Raw genomic sequence first — 23,341 nt, 5'->3', positions numbered from 1 at the left:
GGGCAGGTGATTCGCTTGTCCCTTCCTCAGTTAATGTGTGATGAGACAAGGTTGAAAACATGTTGACCAATGATCACACCCTACCCCCAAAGTCAGAAAGCAGCCTCTGGTAGGAAAAGAGGTTCAGGTTAAAGAGTAAAAGTTGAAGGTCCCTGGTCATTGGATCACCTTATTAGGTAGAGGTGGTAGCCAGCAAAAGTGAGTCAGCAGGGGCCACAGCACCCCTCTGCCCAGATAGCAGGGAGGGAGGGAATTCCCAGGGCATTTGAGTGAAGTCAGCTGACTAGGTATCAGCAGCATTTGCATCTTTCACCTTTTTGCCATCAAAGTGCAGGCAGGACATTCCCGGGAGTTGGGGGTGAAGATGCGAGGCCCAGCGAGGGCCCCCCTCATTTCCCTGTGGAGACCCCAGGGCTGGAAGGCACCCCACTGACTCCCGCCTGGCCCTGGAGTGGAGCGCACTTGTGGGCGGGGCCCATATTCCGGGATTTTATTGTCCAGCTTTGCCGGGGGAATCAGGGAAGGAAGGATTGATTAATTACAGGGGCAGCTGTTTCAGGGGCCGGATCTGCTCGAATGGAGGCTGCAGCCCCTGCTCCTCCACACCCCAGGCGCTCACACGCGGTCCCATTCCGAGAGGGAGGCAGGAGCGCGTCCTAGGGCAGCTGTGCGGCGAGCAGCTCGCATTTGCAGAGCGTCGCGGAGGCCTGGGAGGAAGAGCCCGGGCGATCCTGGCGGCGTGGGAGGCGCCGAGGGCGACTGAACCGGGTGGAAAATAAGTCTTCCCCGTCGTTCCCTCCGCCCTCTTCTCCAAGGCCGGCCCCCACGCTGTCTGGCGGAGGGAGCTTCGACGGCCCAGGCCCCACGGTGCTCCCTCCAGCGTCCCGCGCGCTCCCACGCCCCGACCTGGAGGCCGCGGACCGAGCCAATCAGCTCCGAGTCGGTCTCGGGAGCTGCCCGCAAGCCCCGCCTCCGCAGCGCCAAGGCTGGAGCTCTCTGGACGCGGCGCCTGCCACTCCTCTGCTTCCTCCTCTCCCATTGGCCCCAGGGAGATCAAGGCCGCTTATTTTTAATAGATTGGGCGGGGCCCAGTCCAGGGAGGTTCGGATCTTTAAAAGCTTCTTTTTGCCCGGTTCCAAGATGGTGCTCATGACCACGCGGAGACAGCAGCGTGAAGCCGCAGTCCTGCCATCACTCAAGATGGCTGCCCCCATCAAGATGACCGGGGTGTGCCGGGGGGAAGGGGGCAGCACGGAGGTCTGAGGCGGTAAGGCGACCACTATATGGCGGACCTCTCCCCGGGGCCTCGGGAGGGAGAGTAGAAAGACTAGGAAGCGGGGGAGGCGTGGGGGGCTGGGGTTAGAGACGGGTGACGGGTGGGCTGTGGGGTCAAAGGTGCGACGGGACTGTGCCCGCGATGCAGCGCCCGCCCGGTGCCCTCGCCCCCGCTCTTCTCGTTCCAGGCCTAGCGTCGGACCATGTGGAAGTTTCGGGGGCTGGGGAGCCGGAGGAGGGGGGGTGGGGCCCGCGGGGGGTAGAGGGAGGAAGAGCATCCTTCCCAGCTCACCCCGGCCCTCCCCGTCCTGTGGCCTGAAATGGGGAACACGTTGGGCCTGGCTCCGCTGGCGGCTTTGCCCCGCCGGAGCCCCCGTCGAGAGGAACCCCTGCCCAACCCCGGGAGCTTCGATGAGCTGCACCGCCTGTGCAAAGGTGAGGCTGGGACTCGCGTGTCTCGGGCGGAAGGGGCCGAGGGGGCGGGCGGTCTTGCCTGCGGTCACGCAGAAATGGGAGCAGGAAAGGGCGATCGCGCCGGGCTTCCTGCCTCAGGGAGGCCCAGGTGCCGCAATGGATGGAGCATTTTGTTGCAGAACCGGAAAGGAGGTCAGTTCCTCCAAAGCGCTGGCTGTGGCGCGCGCGGGGACGGCTTCTTGGGGTCGGGCTCCCCTCTGTGCTCACTCCTCCCTCCCTCCCTCCCTCCCTCCCACCTTCAGATGTCTTCCCAGGACAGATGGAGGGCGTGAAGCTCGTGGTCAACAAGGTTCTGAGCAGCCATTTCCAGGTGCTCCCACTTCTCTGGCCCCCCCTCACTGCGCCTCCTGCCCGGCCCCACCCTCTCCTTCCTCTGCTCCTGCCGGCCGGGCTGCGGGATAGAGGGAGGAGCCGGCTCTACCGCCCTTGCTGGGGGACTTGTTGCTTTTAGGCAGGTGGCCCTCAGTGTGTGTTGGTAGTTGGGATTCTTGGAGGCCTGGGCGGGCGGGATGGAGGTGAGATGGGGACTGATGCAGCAGGAAGGCGCTCCTCCACTGGCTTCTCTCCCGCAGGTGGCTCACACTGTGCACCTGAGCGCGCTGGGCCTGCCTGGCTACCACCTCCACGCGGCCTATGCGGGGGACTGGCAACTTAGCCCCACTGAGGTGAGGGCTCCACACACCGGGCCATCTCTCTCAAAGCCGCCTATGGCAGGAGGAGATGTGTGTGTTACGGGGAGGGCGCCTGCTTGTTTCCCTGGGTTTCTTCTGAATGGGACGCTGTGTGACGGAGTGGGAGTTTTCCTGTGTGGCCCCACTAGGGGGCGCTGGGTGCAGTTAAAGAAAGCCCCTCGTCTGTGGCTTGCGGCTGAGTGGAACCCTAGCCCAGCTTCGCCTGACTGTCCAGCTCTTCAACAGGTTTTCCCCACTGTGGTAGGTGACTGGGACAGCAGCGGCAGCCTCAACGCCCAGGTCCTGCTCCTCTTGGCAGAGCGGCTCCGCGCCAAGGCTGTCTTCCAGGTGACTCATGGCTCCGGCCTCCATCTGAGGGTTTCTTTCCTCCATGAATGTCCTGCTCCAGGGCCCCAGGGGGAGGAGCAGAGGCAACAGTGATGGCAGAGAGGGAGGGAGATCTTACGTCTCGCTCCATCCCAGACGCAGCAGTCCAAGTTCCTGACCTGGCAGTTTGACGGCGAGTACCGGGGAGATGACTGCACAGCGACTCTGACCCTCGGGAACCCTGACTTGATTGGGGAATCGGGTGAGGAGCGGGACAGGGTCTTTTTATTGGCTGCCCGCCTGCTGCTGTTGGCAATCCTCTGCATCATCTGTCCAGTTCAGGGATCAGAGAAGAACCTCTGGGCAGGCCCGGGGGTCCTTGCGGGGAGGCAGGCTGGGTGCTGTCTCTAGGCCTCACTCTGTGTCTCCCACTCCCAGTGATCCTGGTCGCTCACTTCCTGCAGAGCCTCACACGCCGGCTGGTGTTGGGAGGAGAGCTAGTGTATCACCGGCGGCCAGGCGAGGAGGGGGCCATCCTGACGCTGGCGGGGAAGTACTCCGGTATGATGAGCGGGCGAGAGGGCGGGGAATTCTGGGCTTGGCTGGGTCCCTGGCCTGTGTCCAAGCAGTAAGGCTCCTGTCCTCCGCCTCTGCGTTCACAGCTGTGCACTGGGTGGCTACGTTGAATGTGGGATCAGGTGGGGCCCATGCCAGTTATTACCACAGGGCAAACGAGCAGGTGAGACGACTGATCCCACCCCCACCCGCATGTCACTCGTGAACTTTTGCCCACCCTGGGCCTCCACAAGCCCTGCTGACCGGCTGTCTTCCTGCCTGCGCTTCCGATACATTTCCCGCGTGCCTCCTCCTGCTGGCCCGTCGGACCCCGCAGTCTCTACAGAGACAGACCCTCTCCCATCCTCAGGTTCAGGTTGGTGTGGAGTTTGAGGCAAACACCAGGCTACAAGACACAACCTTCTCCTTTGGTTACCACCTGACTCTGCCGCAGGCCAACATGGTGTTTAGAGGTGAGGATGATTGAGACCACACGCGGAGGTGTTGTGGGATGGGGGCAGGTAGGGGGCGGGGAGCCGGGTACCTAACCTGGCCTGCATCTCCTGCTGCAGGCGTGGTGGACAGTAACTGGTGTGTGGGCGCTGTGCTGGAGAAGAAGATGCCCCCGCTGCCCGTCACCCTCGCCCTGGGGGCCTTCCTCAACCACTGGCGCAACAGGTTCCACTGTGGCTTCAGCATCACTGTGGGCTGAGGCGCCCGAGCCCCCACGGCAGCTGCAGCCTCTGAGTTAGGTGCCCGGGGCCAGAGACTGGGCCTTCTCTGGAGCCCACCTGGCTGGGTGACCTCGTGGTCCCAGGAGCAGAGTGGGGGATGGGGCCGTGCCCGCGCTGATGAGACGGTGGTCTGAGGACCACCTCTGCCCCCCCCCCCCCCGCCCCCTCCCGCCACGCACGCCATCTGTCCTGCTGCGTCTGTCCTGCTGTGGCTCTGGCCTGAGGGAGAAGGGGCAGTGGCCTGTCTGGCTGAGCTGTCCTCATGCTCCCCCTTCTGCATTTCCCAGTGGATTAAAGCTCCTCACCTCTTCCTCTTCAGAGCAGGAATGTCTGCATGGGATAGCGCCATCCTGTTTGCCACCCCAGAGCCTCAGGCTGGGAGAGAACTTTTACCTCAGAAAGTGGGGCCACCTGTTCCCAGAGGAGCTCCTCTCCCGTTTCCTGCTTCCAGAGAACACTGCCCACGCCACGCCGTGACCGCACAAGGGGCGGCGAGTGCTGCAGGCTCTGGGGACCAAGCTCCCTTTCCTCCAGCCCCACCTCTGGGCCCAGCGCTGGCCCTCAAGGCCAGTGTGTCGGGCCAGGTGGTGCTGGCAGCTGCAGACCCTGGACCAGAGGCGCAGGGCAGCCCACAGGTGCTGGGTTTGTCTGTGCACCTTGTTAATGCTCCAGATCAGCCTGGAGCCCAGCAGCTTCGCATACAGAAGCCTTTGGAGGAGGAGGGAGCGGGGCCCCGGGGAAAGGAGGGAGATGTGGCAGCTGAGCGTCTGAGGCCCCGAGCCCTGTCCGAGCAGCCCGCCGGCATGAGGCTCGCCGGGCCCCGGGGTGACAGACCTCGCCAAGGTCCCAGGGTCCCTGGCGCCTCCGCCTGGCAGTCTCCTCCCGCCGTTTCTCTTGAACCCCAAGCTCTGAGGCCCTGAGTGAAGAAAGCCCCAGAACTGGCTAGAACTTCAACTATGAGGAATCTGAGGGTCCGGCCTTCTCAGCAGCTTCTAAAAGGCAGGAGTGTTCTGTGGCTGGGAGCATCCCAGGTCGGCTGGTGGAGCGAACAGAACAGAAGGGGAGGCACCTCAGCTGGGGACGAGCTGTGGAGCCAGGGCTTTGCCAGGAAGCTGTGTGCGAGCAAAACTTGGAATGGAAATGGAAGGATGGGCCAGTGAGGAGGAGGGGAGAGGCCCGGGAAAAAGGGGGTGCCACTCCCGTGAGGCTGCTGCTGTCTGGAGAGGTTGACGGGTGTGGTGTGGATGTCCTCGGGCTCAGGAATGCTGGTGCAGAGCCTGTGAGCAACCGCTTTGCGTCTCTACTGAACCAAAAAGCTGGGGCGAGTGAACTGAGGCAGCGGCAGGAGCAGTGGGCACCGCACTGCGTGAGAGGAAGGAGTGCAGGCGCCCCCAGGAGAGACAGAAGCATCTGCGCTGAGCTAAGCTCCCTTCCTCCCTCCCTCCCTGGTGTGGCCGCCATGCCTGTCCCTGTGCCGACGGGGCCCTGGCCGCTGGCCTGTGATGTAGCTACAGAGCCCACCCTCTCCTGCAGCTGGCCAGTCTCCCTCTGGAGACCTGGGCCGGTCTGTAAGAGGGAGCAGGAAGGATGCGGGGGTAGGGGGGCTGTACAGGGCCCAGGAGCCCCAGGCTGGAGGAGATGCATTCTGCAGATTGGAGGACCGACAGGCCCGGGAGGGACGGATTGGAGGAGCTGGGAGTTTGACAGAGGTGTTGGGAGGAAGCTTCTGGGTTTTGGGGGAGCTCACCAGGCGAGAAGTGGGCCGGGCAGCCGCGAGCACACTCAGGCTCCTGGAGCTGCGGCTGCCACAGTGTCCTATGGGCGTGAAAGAGCAGCTCCAAAAGCTCTTTCTGGAGCCCAGACCAGCCTTCGGAGCCTTTGGTCCTCTGGCTCGGCCATGCCACGAGGACGAGGACACGTGCCCGTGCTGTGCTACCAGCCCCTCACCAGGAGCTCCGTCTTCTCGGGTAGCAGAGGCCCCCGAGGAATCTGTTTGGAGATGACAGATCTCGAAGCTGCCCCTTGAGGAGGGAGTCCGGGCCCTCCACGGGCTGGGCCTGTGGGGCTCGGGACACAGGGCACTTCACACTCGAGTCTGAACTGCGGAGAGCTCCCGCTCCGACAGGCACAGACCAGGGGTGGTGATTCCAGACGTGGCGCTCGCGAAGGCGGGCGGTCGGTTGCCAGTGGCTTTTCGTGCTGTTCCCTTTCTCTCGGCGGTGGTGGGGCAGTGTCATTGACTGCAGTGCTTTCTTCCTGAGAGGGGAGGGAGGCCACACACGGGAGCGGGCAGGGCCTGGTGACCTTGATGACTGGCTGTGCCGTGAACGTGTTGATGTCGGCAAAGTGCGTGCGCAGAGGCAGCGCAGGGAGTGGGCCGGCGAGCACGGGGTGGGCGAACAGAGGAGCTGGGGGCCGCAGAGATCAGAGCTGAGGGAGGCCCCGGCCCAGCGCTCTCTGGTCCCTCCAGCCTTGGAAGGCTTCCTGGCTGAGGAGCTGGCCTCTTCGGGGTCCAGGAGAAGTCCTGGCCTCGGAGTTGTAGTGACACGCAGCCCCGCCCTCAGGCTGTCCTCCTGGTTACCCTTTTGGTCCCATTCCAGCCCCAGTCCTGTGAGTGCTCACCCTGACCTGCACAGATTGGTCCAATAGGTGCCCACGTGGCGGGTGGGCCCCAGGTGCATCTGGACGACTCCGCCCTCACTCAGCTGCCCGGGTGCTCTCTGTGCCAGCCTGCAGGCAGGATCACTGTGCCTTCCAGAGACGCCACACAGCTCCACACCAGCAGAGAGCACTTCCCTGCCGGCTGTGGTCTGGGCCCGGCCACCCTCACAGCAAAGGGCGCGGAGGGAGTCCGGAGGCTGTGGCTGGGGGTGTCCTGTCCACCTTCTCCAGCCTGTGGGCACTGGCGGAGAGCAGGGCACTGTGGTGGGGACAGGCTACGTTTGGCTCCTGAGTGGAAGCCAAACTCAACTCAGGGCAGGGGAGTTGAAGAGTTGGCTCTTGATACCTAAAGCATCGCCTTATATCTGTGCAGCATTATGATCTCAGGCTCTGCGGCCACACCTGATGGGATGAAGCATCCCTACGGGTAGATGCAGGATTTGTTATCCACAGGTGTTGTATCCATACTTTTCAGAAGTGTAAACAGGCTGAGATTCAAGGTCACAAAATAGTTAAGTGATGTAGATTGAATTCAAATCAAGGTTGTTTGACTTCTCCAGTTCCCACTGCTCACATGGAAAAATAGTGTGACGTCATGGAAACAGCAAGAGTTTGGAAATCAGACAGGCAAGTCTGAACACTGGCTCTACAGCTTTTTAGCTGAGTGACCTTGGGCATGCTGACTGCGTGAGCCCCTGTTACATTACGTTGGGAGCGTAGCCTCATAACCTGGACACAGAAAGAGCATCATGTGATTAACTCAACAATTACCAACTACCTGCTGTGTGGCAGGCACTGCACCTGAGAGAAGAGAAAGCCAGCCGAGGCACCATGAGCTTCTGGGAGAGGGGTGGCCAGGCACGCGCAGAGGTCCAAGGGGTGCCGGGCGTGTCTGAGGATGGTGCCACCGCCGTGTGCCTGGGGTGCACTGAGCAGGGGGGACAGAGCCACGAAGGTGGCCTGGGGAGTGAGGCCATGAGATCATGGCCTGGAAGGTGAGCAGCATAGTGACATCATCGCCTTGTCTTAAAGAGCGTTGCCTGCTGTAGCGAATGCTCGGTGGGAACAAGGAGAAGCAGAGCGTGGTCTGTGGGCTCCTGGGATGGGAGGGCCGCTCACTGTCCTTCCTGCCAGCACCCAGCACTCCCCCACCTGCAGGCTGGGCCCTGGGCCTGCTGACCTCACTGGTCCCCGCGAACAGGCAGGGGAGACCAGTGCCAGCTGTTCGTCTGGGAGACAGACGTGAGCGTTGGGGGTGACGGGCTGAGATGACACCGGCTACTCCGCTCTGTGCCCACAGGTCTGAGGGTGGCTGGGCACACCTCTCCATCCGCATGGAGGCACAGGGTCACCCCTGTGGCCTGGTGCTTTACGGGAAATGAGCACCATAAGTGCTTTTCACTAAGGGGTTGTGCTCCTGGGACAAACGTTGCCCTTCCTCCGTGGTGATGCCGTCTGTGGTGTGGAGCTCGGTGCCATGGAGCCAGCTGGCCACGGAGCGAGAGGCTGCACAGCTCGGGCACAGTTGGGGCTGTTTCTATTGGGAGGAGGCTCTTCCCTGAAGAAACCCTGCCAGCCTCACCAGTCAGGGCAGGGGAGTGATAGCCGTGGCCCAGTCCCCACAGGCCACACCGTTCTGCAGCCCATCTCCCCCCTGGCCGTGGCTCCTGGTGTTGGGGTGGCTGTCACAGTCCGGGGGTGGGGGTGGGGGAGCTCTGGGCCGACCTTGGCCCTGCCCCTTCCTGCAGAGCCTTTGGACGCCTCTGGGCCCAGCCCCTGCAGTGCCTGATTGTGCTGTTTTTCGTTTCTGGCACCAGAAGGTGGCCTGCCTGCCCGTCTCAGGCAGCTTGTCGCTTGCAGGTCACAGGATCCGGTGGGATGCATCTCCCCAAACCCCCACCTCTTTCCCCTTGATCCCCGGAGCTGCCCAGGTCAGGGGTCATGTCCTCAGGGTCTTCTGTTGTGTGTGGCTTCCGGTTCTCAAGAGTCTCTGGACCTGGGCAAAGGCCTGGGGGAGGTTTTCCCAGCATGCCCATGGCTCTGGTTGCTGGCACGTGGGGAGGGACCCTGGGGGGTGGGGACCGTGGAAGTCACTGGAAGCTGCTCCTAAGCTCCCCGCTGCGGAGCTTCCGGCCGCCAGTCTGTGGGTCCTGGGAACAGCGCAGAGAGGGAGAGCAGAGCCAGCGTTGGGGGCCCCAGGGAAGCTCCTAGAGGCTGCGGTCTAGTTCAGAGCCCACTCAGCTAGAGGCCCTGCTTCCTCAGCAGGGAGGCCGCTCAGACCTGGAGGTGGTGGCATTAACCCGTGGGCTCTTGTGCTCTGAGCAGGCTTTGTGGGCAGTGAGCCTGCCACGCTCCTGCACCGAGAAGGCTCTTCTTGGGCTCGGTTTGGTGCTCTGATGCTGCTGTCTTGAAATTCTTAGTGATTTTTTAAGGAGCTCTGCATTTTCGTTTTTATGGGGCCCCGCAAAACACCTGGTCCTGCCCAACTAATACGCTTAAGACTCAGAAGTAGGAGTCATCACCCGGGTTGTCCTGTGTTTCACTGACACTGAAGAATACTTCAAGTGTAAGAAGTATCTACTCTCCCAACCTCTATGAGCAAAGTAATTTATTTATATATATTGATTTTAGAAAGGGAGGACGGGAAAGAGAGAAACGTCGATGTGAGAGGGAAACGTTGCCTCTCATACACGCCCTAAGCTGGATCAAACCCACAACCTAGATATGTGCCCTGACCAGGAATCAAACCCATAACCTTCTGGTGCACTGATTGATATTCCAACCAACTGAGCCACACCAGCCAGGGCTAGAAAAAGTAATGGAAGCTGTTTGGGTGTGTCGGCATGGGCACCAGGCAGGGTATGTCTGTGTCAGTTAAGTGATTCCGCCCGCGCTGGATAGAGTCCAAGTCCTGGTATTTGAGTGTGAAGGCCTCGGCACTGCCCCTGCCCCGGCGCCGGCCGTGTCTGCACCGACAGTTCCTCCCAGTAGAAACAAGCTCTGTGCCTGCTGCTCTTCAGTTAAGACTCACATTATAAGTAATGCTGCTCCGCAGGCAAGTTGAAGCCAGTGCAGGCTCACGTCATAACACACAGAGAGAGGGAGAGACTGAGGTTAAAGACTAAGGTTAAAGGCCTTGCTGAGGTCCTGAGGATGAATGGGTGGAACCCTTTCTCAAGTACAACATCCAATGAGCCACGCCTAACTCACTGTATTTACAATAGGCCCGCAGGCACCCAGATCTGGTCCTGGGAGAGGTGAGTGTATTTATGCAGATGCGTTTGTTGGTATCTTTGCTTGAATGTGATTCTATTAGAATTCACGCTAATTCACTCAGCCAACAAATACTGGCTGAGGACCTGCTGTGTGAGACTCTCTCATCATTGATGTTTCTCTCCCTCTCACTCCCTCTCTGAAATCAATAAAAAATATATCTAAAAAAAATAAAGATGCAGAGGGGGCTCCTGGCCGTGTGCTTTTCTGGTGGCGGAGTGGCCGATCACCGAGAGCCCGGAACAGTGGAGCTCTGGGCCATGAGCAGACGCCCCTCCCGAGACCAGGGTGCTCTCGGCCATGAGCAGACGCCCCTCTGAGACCGGGGTGCTCTCGGCCATGAGCACACTCCTCGCCTTTATGAGATTGCCTCCACTAAGTACACTCGTGACATTTACAAAAAGCTTTTTTTTCATGTTTTAAACAACTTTATTGAGGTTTCAATGATATACAGAAAACTGCATGTATTGAATGTGGGCAGGGCTGGGCCAGCCTCCCAAATCCTCACGTGCGGAGAGGATTTGCCACGCCCTTTGCAGAAAGGGAGCCGGGCGCCAGCACATCTTGTATCACTCAGTTGCACATCCAGCAGCCGTCTCACGCTCAGAAGCCTGAGGGACACATCAGAGCAGTGTGAGCGGCCAGGGAGGAGGCGCGGCCGTGAGGTCCTAAGGAAGCCCTAGTCCCGGGCCCCAGAGAGTTTCCAGAACTGACCACAGACCCAGGGCAGGACCAGGAAACCCCATCTCAGGGCCAGGGGCTGGGCCGCCCCTCCTGCTGCAGTGGCAGGTGTATCTCTGCTCCTCTCCAGGGGCACCCCTTCGGCCCCCCACTTCTGGAACGTCCCCACCCCGCAGGCCTGGTCTCCGCCAGCTCCAGGTCCTGGTTCTGGGCCTCCCCATCACGCTGCCAGGCCAGGGTGATGTCCGCAGGGTAGAAGCCCAGGCCCCAGCACCTCAGGGTGACTTCCCGGTGTGTGTAGGGGGGAGGTGTCACGTGTGTCTGGGGGGATCTGCCCTGCAGCGTCTCCTTCCCCTTCTCCAGGCACCTGCGAAGCCACCACGCGCTCCCGCTCCGGGTGTGCCCGGCGGCGCCGGCTGATCTGGGCCACCTGGTCCGCGGGGTCCCGGGCGCAGGCCGCGTTCAGGGCGGCGAACCGCCCAGAAGCGCGCAGGAGGCGCCCGTCGGGCCCAGGTCGCAGCCGGACGTGCCCTGGGAGGTGGGCCGGACTCGCTCTGGTTGGAGCCCAGGGCGTCCGCGGGCTCCCAGGCTGCGCCCCGCCGCGGCTGCGCCTCGGACCCGCCGCCGAGCTGTGGCCGCCTCCCCGCGCGGCGGGAGGATCGCGGGGAGCGCGGGCCCCCAGAGCAGCGCGAGGGGACGCGGAGGGTCTGGGGAGAACGGGTTCCACCAGCCGGTGAGCTGCGCGGAGCTCGTGTCTCCTGCTGATGTGCGTGGGCTCCCACGGGCTCCAGCCAGGCGGCTGCAGGTTCGTGTTTGTGCTGTTGCTGGAACGTCCCGCCTGCTGCTCACAGTACAGGCAGATGTGTGGCCGTCAAAAAAGAAAGAAAAGAAAGTGAGATGCTCTGGGTCCTCAAGGAGTTTAAACATGCTGGGCGGGGCGGCTTCAGGAGACGTAAGGAACTCAGGGGCCTGAGGCCCGCCGGCAGGGGTGTGAGGAGGGGCAGGGAGGACGGCCGGAGGAGTGACTGCCGAGCGATCTTCCTAAGGGAAGGAGGAGTGGCCTGAGAGCTCAGGCAGAGGGTGCACCATGAGAAGCTCACCACAGACAGGTCTCCTGCAGGGCGGGCGGAGGCGGAGGAGATGGGCTGAGCTGACATCCCTCTGACAGCCCGGGAGCCCTCGGGGGATTTGCATGTTTCTCTGTTATTAGATTAGATCATGGTGTGTTTTTTCTTGCCATCATTACCATAGTAACTGTTGCTTATGTATTAAAGTTCTATTCCTGCTAAGTCTAGAAGCAGCCTCAGAATCCTTCTCACCATTCATCTTAAGTCTGATGCTTAGTTGATCAGAATTAATACCTGAGGTGAAGCCTCTTACTGCAGATGTATCCCAGAATGTATGGCATCCTCTCTGCTTTATGATCCAGCTAATAATACCTTGCCTCAATCATGTTGATTGAGGTCATTTTCCCCTTGCAGTTTCTGGTAGTAGATTACCACCTACTGCTTAGGAAGTAAAATTGACTGTCTCCATGTAGATCACAAAATAAGGCATTTTTTTCATCAATAAAATTTCATTCTTTCAGCATGAGTAATTTTGTCAACAACGTTTTGAGGCAGTAACAGTTTATAACAAATTGAGTGAATTATTGTTTCAGGTACTGTGCTGTGTCATACACAGATTTCATTGTATCTTTGCAACAACTCCATACAGTAGGTACTATAATGACACAGATGAGGACACTGAGGTACAGAGAGATCAGGTAACTTGACCAGTAAAACCCGAAAGTGGCTGAGTCTCATTTCAAATCCATGAGTCTTGGCATTTAACCATTACACTCCACTCAGTATTGTGCTACAGCCTGCTCTTACTGGCTCACAAATTTTCAGGAATTTTGTAAGCTGGTTGTTAAACATGTTCATTATTAAAAATTCAATTATATAATCTTAAAAGTGAATAAATTACATTAAAACCAAAGGAAATACATTCTCTAAATTCATCACTCCCCAATTATTTACTACACTTTACTGTTCTGACTCTTTTTTTAAAAAAATATATTTTATTAATTTTTTACAGAGAGGAAGGGAGAGAGATAGAGAGTTAGAAACATCGATCAGCCACCTCCTGCACACTCCCCGCTGGGGATGTGCCCGCAACCAAGGTACATGTCCCTGACCGGAATCGAACCTGGGACCCTTCAGTCTGCAGGCCGACGCTCTATCCACTGAGCCAAACCGGTCCTGGCTGTTCTGACTCTTGACATTATTTATATCTTTTGGGTCTTTCTGGTGGAATATAATAGTGCATTACTGGATGTTTCTCCTCAGCTCTGCATTTAGTGGCATCACATTAGCCTTGGGTGGAGAATTTATGCCACAGAAATTGGCCAACAGTATAAATCGGAGTTTTGTTTTCTTTGATTGAGAGCCAGTTGTTAAACATTTATCAGCACAACACTGACCACATTGATGGTGGTGGTCTTGTCAGAATGTGTTAGATTATGCAGATGAAAATCTACTTAAACAGATTTGATGTAGATATTTTCAAAGATGGAAGAATTGTCCCTGTCAACTATTTTAGTTGATTCATATCTTCAGTAATTGTCATCATTGCAAAGTTTTCAGTCCCCATATGGATTGCTGGATATAATAGGTCATGCGCTGTCCCCCTCCCTTTGTAGCCTTTGTTACCTGAAGGACTCTAGTTTTCCATTTATATGTTTAAGTACCAACCTTACCAGCTTAAAAATGTAAGCTTTTAGCACTGCTCTCTCTGTTCCATATCCTTTCAATGAAAAGTGGAGCTGGGTTGCAGCACAGGAGAGAAATTCAGAAGGGGAATGTTGAAGTAACGACTGCAGTAGGAGAAGAGGGAACCTATTTCCCTGGCCACAGGCGCTGGCGCCCTGGACCACAGGGCTGGCAGCTTCTCCGGGTGGCTGCAGCCTGGGTCCTCGGGGCAGGTAACTTGTCCGTCTCCTGGGCCGCAGCCTGCTGCAGGCGCTAGTGCCTGGACCGCAGACGGGTGGCTTCTCTGTGTCCCCTGTGATGCAGTGCGGGCGGCTTCTCCGGCTGGCTGCGGCCTGGGATCATGGGCAGGGGGCTTCTCCATCTCCCAGGCCGCAGCCAGCCTCAGGCGCTGGGGCCCAGCTTCTCAGTCTTCCCGAGGACAGGGGGCGGGCGGCTGTGGGGCAGGTGGCTTCTCCAGCCGGCTGTGGCCTGGGATCAGGGGCAGGCAGCTTCTCCAGCCGGCTGTGGCCTGGGATCAGGGGCAGGCAGCTTCTCCAGCCGGCTGCAGACTGGGACCACAGGCAGGTGGCTTCTCTGGCCAGTTGCAGATTGGGATCACGGGGCAGGTTGCTTCTTCGTCTCCCAGGCCAGCCAGCCTCAGGTGCTGGAGCTGGACTTCTCTGTCTCCCCTGACTTCTGCATCTCCAATAGGCCTGGAGCGGCCAGAGCCGGGATGCTTGCATGGTAGCTGTGGCTGCAACGCAAGTATCCCGGCTCTGGCCTCCGCCATCTTTGTTGAGTTAATGTGCATATCTCTGGATGGGTTGGTGGGCGTGGCTTGTGGGCATGGCTGGTGGGCGTGGCTTGGGTGTAGCAAAGGTATGGTCAATTTGAATGTTTGTCTATTGTTAGGTAAGATGGGTTATGATATGAATTAAGGTCTGGTCCCAAAATCCACACTCTTTCCCTGTGGCATGTGCTAGTATCTGTGCTGCCTTTATTCATTGGGCAAATGTCTGACAGGTGTCTGCTGTGTGGGTTCCAGCTGTCATCTGGATACATTGTTCCTCTCTAGCGGCTCTCCTTCCTGGCTGGTGAGCCTTGCTGTCCCGGTTCTCTGAGCAGATACTCATTAGTCTTCTGGGCTGATTCTGATTCTTTCTGTCTTCTGAACCATTGCCACCTGCCTTGTTTGCATTTGACATGTGGTGACCTCACTCAGGTGTCCACGGAGCCAGATTTCCAGTCGGGCTGCTCGGTCCTGTTTGGCCCCCAGTCCTGGCACAGACACTTGTTTGAAGTGCCCCAGCTACACTAGCTCCTTCCCTTTGCCCCTTGCAACCTGGTTCCAATCTTCTTTCTCTGAGCTCACCAGGGCTCCGGTGGCCTGTTGAGTCAATGGGCTTCCCCCATGCCAGTTCTTTCTCACCAGTTTCCATGATGCTACGCATTCCTGGTTTTCCACCTTCATTTCTAACAGCTCTTTTCTCTTTTCCTTTGATCGGATTCCCCTTTCTTCCTAAGCCTATGGGTTACAAAAAACTGTAGGCTTTTCTCTAAGACTTAGTTTCAACCTCCCTACCTGCCTTCTGTGTTTCTAACAGTTCACCCATTCTCAAGGCTCTAGTAAAGTGTAGACACAGCCAGCATTTTAACATCACGGCTTACAGCCCACCTTTACATCCCTAGTTTCAGTTCTCTTCCTCGCTCTAGTCCATGAGTGTCTCCAAAATCTACAACCCCAGTTCCAGCGGCTCTTGCTATCCTTAGTAGTTTCTTCTGATGCCTGTTCAGGTTGAATCTCATTCTGTTCCTTTTTCTGGAAGCCCAGGCACATCCCAGCCTTTCCCCACGGAACCTGGGACAGCACTGCACTGCGCATTCACATGGCCGTCTCTCTCCACGGCTGTGAGCTCTGGGTCGTGGGTCTTCTCCCAGTGCCCGCACAGGTCTGGCCATGATGTGTGCTGAGTCGCCTGTGAGTAATTGAAGAGCTTTCCCGATTTTCTGATCCTGAATTCTAAGTCACTTTGAATTCTCTTGTAAAGCTTGTTAGTCCTCAGAGGGAAGGCAGGGAAGGGTGGGTGGGAAGAGAGCAACCAATGAACTTGTATGCACATATGCATAACCCGTGGACATGGACAATGGGGTGATGAGGGCCTGGGGGTGGGGGAGCAGGGGAGACGAGAGCAGCTGGAAGAGGTTAATGGGGGGAAAGGAGGACCTATGGAATACTTCCAACAATAAAGATTTTAAAAATAAACCCTGTTTGTCACCCAGTCGTATTGGCTCTTTATGTTATGGCTCTCAGTGTCCCTTCTTTTCTGTTGCTGTCACTACACTCACTCAGACTCTTGCACTTTCTTTCTTTTCTTTTTTTTTTAAGTTGTGAGCAGTCACCTGATTTATAAAAAGATGTAACAAAATTTTAAATGATACAAAATATCATTTTCAAAACAACATCAACATCATTTTCAAAACACCACCAAAAAGTGAGTGTTTAACTGTTCTCAGCTCATAACAGCAAATGTGTGAGTGGAGCAATAACGCATGTTGTAGCATGTTTACTAAACCTGCAACAGAGAAAGTTGGTTTAAGGAAAGCAGAGAAACTGTCTTTTAAGTATTAGAACCGAGGGGCTCCATAATCATCTGCATCCGCTCAGTGTTGCACCTATGGTTAGACATGTACATGATGGGAACTCCAGGGATCTTCCTGATTCTTCGTTTAAGGTCCCAGTCAACTGTGGCCACAATATAACATTCGTGCTGAGTTACTCTCTGTACCGAGCAGTCATCTGCATAGGTTCCTGTGTGTGTGCACGGTAATCGTTCAGAGCTTGGATCCTTGGCGATCCTTAGAGCCACTCGATACTTCTGCCCCAGTTTCTCAGTTTCAACCATTACACAATCAGTTATACAAGGGATACACTTGGCATAGAGGCATCCATCATTGACTGCACTGAGTCCAGTTTGGCCTTAATGGAAACATTGATAAAGTTGGTATCCACCTGGATGTGGTAAGGTGGGCCCAGCTGTGTGTTATTCGGAAGAATTCGCAGGAGGGGTGTTGGGGGACTTCTCTTTCTCTGAGTGCACTGGGATCTTTCTTTTCTTTCTTTTCAGGGTTTAATCTAGCCTTTTCTTGAAGCCTCTGATCTCTGAGACTAAGCTCCGCTTCATGGTCGCATCTTCCTTGTCTTCTTTTGCTTCCCATGTTCACGCTGCACTCCTGCTTCTTCCGGAACCACCCTCTCGCACTTTCTACAATATCCCCTTCTTGGTCCCCCTGTCTGACTCTCTCTTGTCAGATAAGTCCTATGTTTCCCCAGTAAGAATAATCTAAAAATGTTATTTCTATGAGGATCAGGTTTAAATTCCTTATTCTGATACATCTCTTGCAACTTCCTCATCATAAAACAGCATTCTTTCAACATTGTTCTCTTATCACCAGATGCCAGATAGACCCATCTTTCCCTCCTCCTTTCCTTCCACCATTTGTCTAACTTTTACCCTTTTTAAAAAATATGTTCTTATTGATTTTTTTCTAAATATATTTTCATTGATTTCAGAGAGGCAGGGAGAGGAAGAGAGAGACAGAAGCATCAATGAGAGAAAATCATTGATCGGCTGCCTCCTACACATCCCACAATGGGGACTGAGCCCACAACCTGGGCATGTGCCAACTGGGAATTGAACCGTGGCCTCCTGGTTCACAGGTCAACACTCAACCACTAGCCACCATTACTGACTTTTTATAGAGAGGGGAAGGGAGAGGGGGAAATAGAAACATCAAGCGCTTGCCTCCCATCCATACCCTGACCAGGGACCAAACTTGCAACCTGAGATTTACTCTTCTTTTAAGATCCGTCCCAGATCCCATTTTCCCCAGGAAGCTTTGGTCCTGAACAAGGTCTTTCTTCTTTGACCTGTTACTGTTTATTATTATACTAGAGCCTGGTACACAGATTCGTACACCAATTCGTGCACCGGTGGGGTCCCTTGGCCTGGCCTGAGGGAATTGGCCCCAAACCGGCTCTCTGACATCCCTCAAGGGGTCCTGGATTCTGAGAGGGGGCAGGCCAGGCCTATCGGGGACGGAGAGGGACCACGGGAAAGCTCCAGGGTATGTCCAGCCCATCTGGCCCAGTCCTGATTGGGGCCCAGTCCCAAGCAGCAAGCTAACCTACTGGTCAGAGTATCTGCCCCCTGGTGGTCAGTGTGGGTCATAGCAACTGGTTAAATGGTCGAACAAATGGTCAGATACTTAGCATATTAGGCTTTTATTATCTATACTAGAGGCCCGGTGCACAAATATTTGTGCACTCGGGGGGGTCAGTCCCTCAGCCCGGCCTGTGCCCTCTTGCAGTCTGGGACCCCTCGGGGGACGACCACCTGCTGGCTTGGGCCCGCTCCCTGGGGGATTGGGCCTAAGCTGGCAGTCAGACATCCCTCTGGCAGCCCGGCAGCCCTTGGGGGATGTCCACTTGCCAGCGGGAGCAGGCCTAAGCTGCAGTCGGACATCCTTAGCGCTGCTGAGGAGGCGGGAGAGGATCCCATCACCACCGCTGTACTGGCAGCCATCAGCCTGGCTTCTGGCTGAGCAGAGCTCCCCTGTGGGAGTGCACTGACCACCAGGGGGCAGCTCCTGCATTGAGCATCTGCCCCCTGGTGGTCAGTGTGTGTCATAGTGACCAGTCATTCCCAGTCGTTCTGCTGTTAGGGTCAATTTACATATTACCCTTTTATTATATAGGAGTGCCTGGCCAGCCTGGGTGAGGGACTGATGGCTGTTTGCAGGCTGGCCACAGCCCCTTCAGGGTGGGGGGTCCTGCTGGGGTGCCTGGCCAGTCTGGGTGAGTGGCTGATGGCCGTTTGCAGGCTGGCCAAGCCCCCCAGCAGGGACCCTCACCCCATGAGGGTGTAGCCAGCCTGGGTGAGGGGCTGATGGCTGTTTGCAGGCCAGCCACGGCCCCCAGCCACTCAAGCTCCCAGTGGAGGCTGGCTGAAAGCAGGTATCTGGGATTTATTTGTCTTCTATAATTGAAACTTTGTTGCCATGAGCGGAGGCCACAGCCAGCTCAGGGAAGGTGGCAAACTTGGCTTTCTCCATTGCCTGGGCAACCAAGCCTCCTGCTTGCTCCAGCTCCGTGGCTTCCAGCCGCCATCTTGGTTGGGTTAATTTGCATATAGTCACTCTGATTGGCTGGTGGGCTTGGCTTAGGGCGTAGAGAAGGTTTGGTCAATTAGCATCTTTGTCTTTTATTAGTGTAAATAATAAAGAGCTAAGGTCCTAACAACCGAAGGCTTGACCAGATTGGAAGTCAGTGGTGGGTTGTCTCAACCCAGCACTGACTGGGGCCGCTGCAGGCATCTGACCCAGCACTGACTGCCTGGGGGCTGTGGATCAGGCCGGGAGAGAGAGGACTGCAGAGAGAAAGTCAGGGTCTGACCATTGATCAGAGCTTGCCTCTCTTTCTCTCCCGGTTTGGACAACAGCCGCCTCCATTTCTCTCCAGGCTGCCACCAGGGCTGCTGATCAGCCCCGCCTTTCTGATCAGGCCCCATTGATAGGCCCAGAGATTCTGACTGGCGTAGAAACGGACCAATCAGAACCAAATCTGGGTCAACTGTGAGGAGCCAATGGCTGCCTATGAGGTGGAGCTTTTGATGCTGACTGGCATAGAAACTGACCAATCAGAACCAAATTGGCTGGCAGAAGAGGGCAGTTGGGAAGGAGATCAGGCAGGCAGGGGAGAGCAGTTAGGGGCGAGATCTGGCTGGCAGAGGAGGACCGTTGGGGGGCAAGATCAGGCCGGCAGGGGAGGGCAGTTGGGGGTGAGATCAGGCCAGCAGGGGAGGGCAGTTAGGGGCAATCAGGCGGGCAGGCAGAGAGGTTAGGGGTGATCAGGCAGGCAGGCAGAGGGGTTAAGAGCAATCAGGCAGGCAGGCAGGTTAGGAGCAGCAGTCCCAGATTGTGAGAGGGGTGTTGAACATCCCCCGAGGGGTCCCCGATTATAGTGGGTGCAGGCTGGGCTGAGAGAACCCCCCCCCCCTTGCACAAATTTTGTGCACCGGGCCTCTAGTATAGGATAAGTTACTGTTGTAGTGTACTTGGGCATTTTTTGGTGTGTGTGTGTGTTTTAATCCTCACCCGAGGATATTTTTCCATTGATTTTTAGGGAGAGTGGAAGAAAAAGGGAAAGACAGAGAGAAATATCAATGTGAGAGAAACACATCAATTGGTTGACTCCTGCCCACGCTCGTGCTGGGAAGGAACCTGTAATTGAGGTACATGCTCTTGACCAGAATCAAACCCAGGACCCTTCAGTCGGCAGACTAATTCTCTATCCACTGAGTCAAACCAGCTAAGGCTGTCCTTGGGCACTTAATTACCTGTGCCAGAGGTGGGAAGTTTATGCCTGTGAGCCAAATCTGGTCTGTGGCCTTTGAGCTAATAATGTTTTTTTGGTTTTTTTAAAAAATATATTTTATTGATTTTTTACAGAGAGGAAGGGAGAGGGATAGAGAGTTAGAAACATCGATCAGCTGCCTCCTGCACAGTCCCTACTGAGTATGTGCCCGCAACCAAGGTACATGCCCTTGACTGGAATTGAACCTGGGACCCTTGAGTCCACAGGCCAACGCTCCATCCATTGAGCCAAACCGGTTAGGGCTAATAATGTTTTTTAAATTAAAATTTTAAAAGAAGAAAAAGAATATTTCATAGTATATGACAATTATATGAAATTCATGCTTTAGTGTCCACAGATAAAGTATTATTAAAATATAGCCCCACCTATGGGTTTACATATTGCCTATGCTTTCAAACTATAAAGAGAGACTTGGAGTTTCAACAGAGACCATCAGCCATTCACTCTCTGGCTGCTACAGAAAAAGCTTGCAGACCTCTGGTCTAGGATCTCAAACTCCCTTTATCATCTTGCACAGCTGGTTAAGAACGGTGGAGAGGTCTGTTTCACAGTCTTTCCCATGCCACTTAGCCATTCCTTAGGAAGGTGGGGGATACCAGAAGGGTAGGCTGCAGAGGCTTTGTAGGAGACCTGTTGGGGTCCAGCCCCAGCAGGTCCAGGGGTTCCCAAAGGTGTGGACGGAGTCGGCGAAGAAGGAATCACACGGAGACAGCGTTCAGTTGATCAGCATAGCAAGGTTCTTTAGCCAGGCTCTATATTTATTGTTCTGTTACATCTGTATTTATACCAGTTGATTTTAATCCTATCCATTCTATTCCAAAGGTTAGGGCGTTTGTTAATCTAGTTCTGTTGAATTTAATCCTGTATAGGTTAATCTCTGTGTTCCATTATAAGGGCTATTCCAAGGTCACTGCTCTACTGCTAAGCTACAAGGAAGTGACAGAAGGAGTTTATCCTGCCCAGTAAAGGTTATGTCCTCCCAGCCTCTGCTTGCCTTCCCTGGGACTGCCCTGTATCGGTGAGTCTCCAGGGGTATAGGCTTTGGTGCTTTCCCTGGTGGGCAGACCCCTGGGGATGTGGGCCCAACACGTCCCAAATTTATTGCCAACAGTCTTAGTCCAAGTTCTTCATTAGTGCATGGTATTTCTGTAACACTAGGGGGTTTCACTGATTTATTCTCTTCCTTGGTCCCGTTAATCCCTAACTCCAGGGAAAAAATCCCCACCTGGGGAAACAACCTTTCTCAGAGAGGTGACCTTGGTTAAAACACATAGCGCTAAGAAGGGGAGCAAACATATTAAGAACAGTATGCCATATATGCCAGGTCCCTTGAAACACATGCTGTGCAGATGTTTCTTCCCTGCAGCGACTGTGTCAAGCAGCAAGGATGGACCGGCTTCTAGAAGAGACCCCAGCTTAGAAACTTAGTCACTTGGGCACCTGGATTCCCATGGGAAAGTGAGGCCGGGTCGCAGGTGGATGGGGAAGGACGAGGTCTTTTTTCCATCTTCTCGGTTTCTGGCCTGGCAGAGAAAATGTGCACACACAGAGGGTGGAGCTAGAGAAGGTACTTGAGATCTTACTGATGCTGCTGTGGAGAGATCAGTGGTTGTGGCTGAAAGAGGCTCGGCGGTAAAGGACTCAGGAAAGAATCTGCCAAGAGGGTGTCGGGTGAAAGTGTGCGGCTTTGGCTGGCGAAGAGGCTCAACAATGCCTGGGAGTGGCACAGGCCAGAGAATTGGCAGGACTTCCTTAGAGCTGGAAGGACAGCTAGATATTCAGATAAACAGGAACAGCCGTTAAAGTTATTAGAAAGACCATGACGTTTGCCTAGGCATTCTATTTCTTTTAATCTTGCTCTAGTCATATTTTCTTAAAACTTATACAACACAGTAATTATTTAGTAAAGCCCCATCTTGTTTTTAATTTATCTTTATTGTTGAAAGTATTACAGATGTTCCCCATCCCCTCCACTCGGCTCCCTCCTCCTCCCTAAAGCTCCATCTTATTAAAAAAATGATCTCCATAGGTTGGACTGTGGGATTCATCTTTCACACCTGGTCCCTACACCTGGGCAGAGTCCACGTGGCTAGTGTTGGTCCTCAAACATGGACCACGAAATGGGCTGCTACCTGAACTGCTGAAAGAAACAAGCAAGACTCTAGGGCAGCGATGGCGAACCTTTTGAGCTCGGCGTGTCAAAATTTTGAAAAACCCTAACTTAACTCTGGTGCCATGTCACATATAGAAATTTCATAATTTTTTTTTAATATTTGCAACCATAGTAAAAAAAAGATTTATATTTTTGATATTTATTTTATATATTTAAATGCCATTTAACAAAGAAAAATCAACCAAAACATATGTATAAAGTGAACAAAAACAGAAAAACAATGTACACTTAGGAAAAAATAATAATAAAAACAATGATAATCAAATGGTACGGAAACTAGAAATTAGTGGCTTTTTTGGTGCTTAGGTTTGTCTGCTAATCCTTCGATTGCAGGTTCATACTTGGCGCACTTCAAGGCCAAGCAAGCGCCACTAACTTCATCTGTTAGCGGTTTCTTTTGCTCGTTTTAATATTATTTAATGCTGAGAACAAAGTCTCACAAAAATATGTTGATGAAAAAATTGTTAGCAAAGCCATCGCTAGATTTTTTTTATGTCCCTAAAAGTGTCAGGTACTCTGTTCCAAGCTCTCAAAATTTCTTGTTTGTAGTTGCACTCTTCTTCATTATTCAAACGATTTCATTCCAGATTTTCAAGTTTCGACCTTAAGTCGACAAACGCATGAGTCCAAATGCTACCTTGAAAATATGCAAGTTGCGCCCTGACTGGTTTGGCTCAGTGGATAGAGCGTTGGCCTGCTGAAGGGTCCCAGGTTCAATTCCGGTCAAGGGCATGTACCTGGGTTGCGGGCACATCCCCGGTAGGAGCTGTGTAGGAGGCAGCTGATCGATGTTTCTCTCTCATCGATGTTTCGGGCTCTCTATCCCTCTCCCTTCACCTCTGGAAAAAAAATCAAATATGTTTAAGGAAAAAAAAAGAAAATCTGCAAGTTGCATCTCTAAATCAATTTGCATCCATTGGAAATGCTTTAATTCCAAAGTACTGTAAACAACTACACCCGGATACTTAATTATTTTAATGGTCTGTTCTAGGCTTCTAAATTGGTCGAATCTTTCCTGAACTGTTGAAATAACAGTTTACTATATCCTGGTACATAAGTACGGACCCCATTACACTCGTGGTAGTGGCCTTCTCGAAATACTTTTTATCCGAGGAAAATACTTAGAAGTTTTAGTTTCAATGTCTCGCTTGAAAATTTTAAGTTTACTTTCAAAGATTTGATGTATCCAAACATAACGTCAGTACTTTTTCCAAAACCTTGTAATTTTCAGTTCAGTTCATGCATATGAACAGAGAGATCTGTAAAAATCATCAGATTGCTGACCCACTTATGGTCATTGATCCGAGGAAAGTTTTCCAGGTCCTTCTTCTCAATAAATACCGTAATTTCTT

At 54.5% G+C, this 23,341-nt stretch overlaps 1 protein-coding gene and 1 pseudogene across 4 annotated transcripts; one reads left to right on the top strand and one right to left on the bottom strand.

Moving 5' to 3' along the window:
* The first annotated feature begins 1,193 nt into the window (after positions 1-1,193).
* On the top strand, positions 1,194-4,354 carry TOMM40L (translocase of outer mitochondrial membrane 40 like). 3 transcript variants are annotated; one of them, XM_081112621.1, is made up of 10 exons: positions 1,194-1,267; positions 1,464-1,710; positions 1,992-2,059; positions 2,322-2,414; positions 2,667-2,768; positions 2,904-3,009; positions 3,186-3,308; positions 3,410-3,486; positions 3,673-3,775; positions 3,875-4,354. In XM_081112621.1, the coding sequence occupies exons 2-10, from the start codon at positions 1,596-1,598 to the stop codon at positions 4,012-4,014; spliced, it is 927 nt and encodes a 308-aa protein (XP_080968747.1). In that variant the 5' UTR covers positions 1,194-1,267; positions 1,464-1,595; the 3' UTR covers positions 4,015-4,354. The 3 variants fall into 3 exon arrangements, with proteins under 3 accessions (XP_080968747.1, XP_080968746.1, XP_080968748.1); XM_081112620.1 differs by having other exon boundaries at positions 3,640-3,775; XM_081112622.1 differs by having other exon boundaries at positions 1,262-1,710.
* An 11,654-nt stretch (positions 4,355-16,008) lies between these two features.
* On the bottom strand, positions 16,009-16,777 carry LOC308534040 (rRNA-processing protein FCF1 homolog; annotated as a pseudogene). Its single transcript has one exon. The product of its transcript is annotated as an rRNA-processing protein FCF1 homolog (transcript).
* Between the last annotated feature and the right edge of the window lie 6,564 nt (positions 16,778-23,341).

This window comes from Myotis nattereri, assembly GCF_964212035.1.
Source record: "Myotis nattereri genome assembly, chromosome: 18".
In the NCBI taxonomy this organism is placed as follows: Eukaryota; Metazoa; Chordata; class Mammalia; order Chiroptera; family Vespertilionidae; genus Myotis; species Myotis nattereri.
Note: the sequence above shows the minus strand (reverse complement) of the source record. Positions and strands in the feature narration are given on the sequence as shown.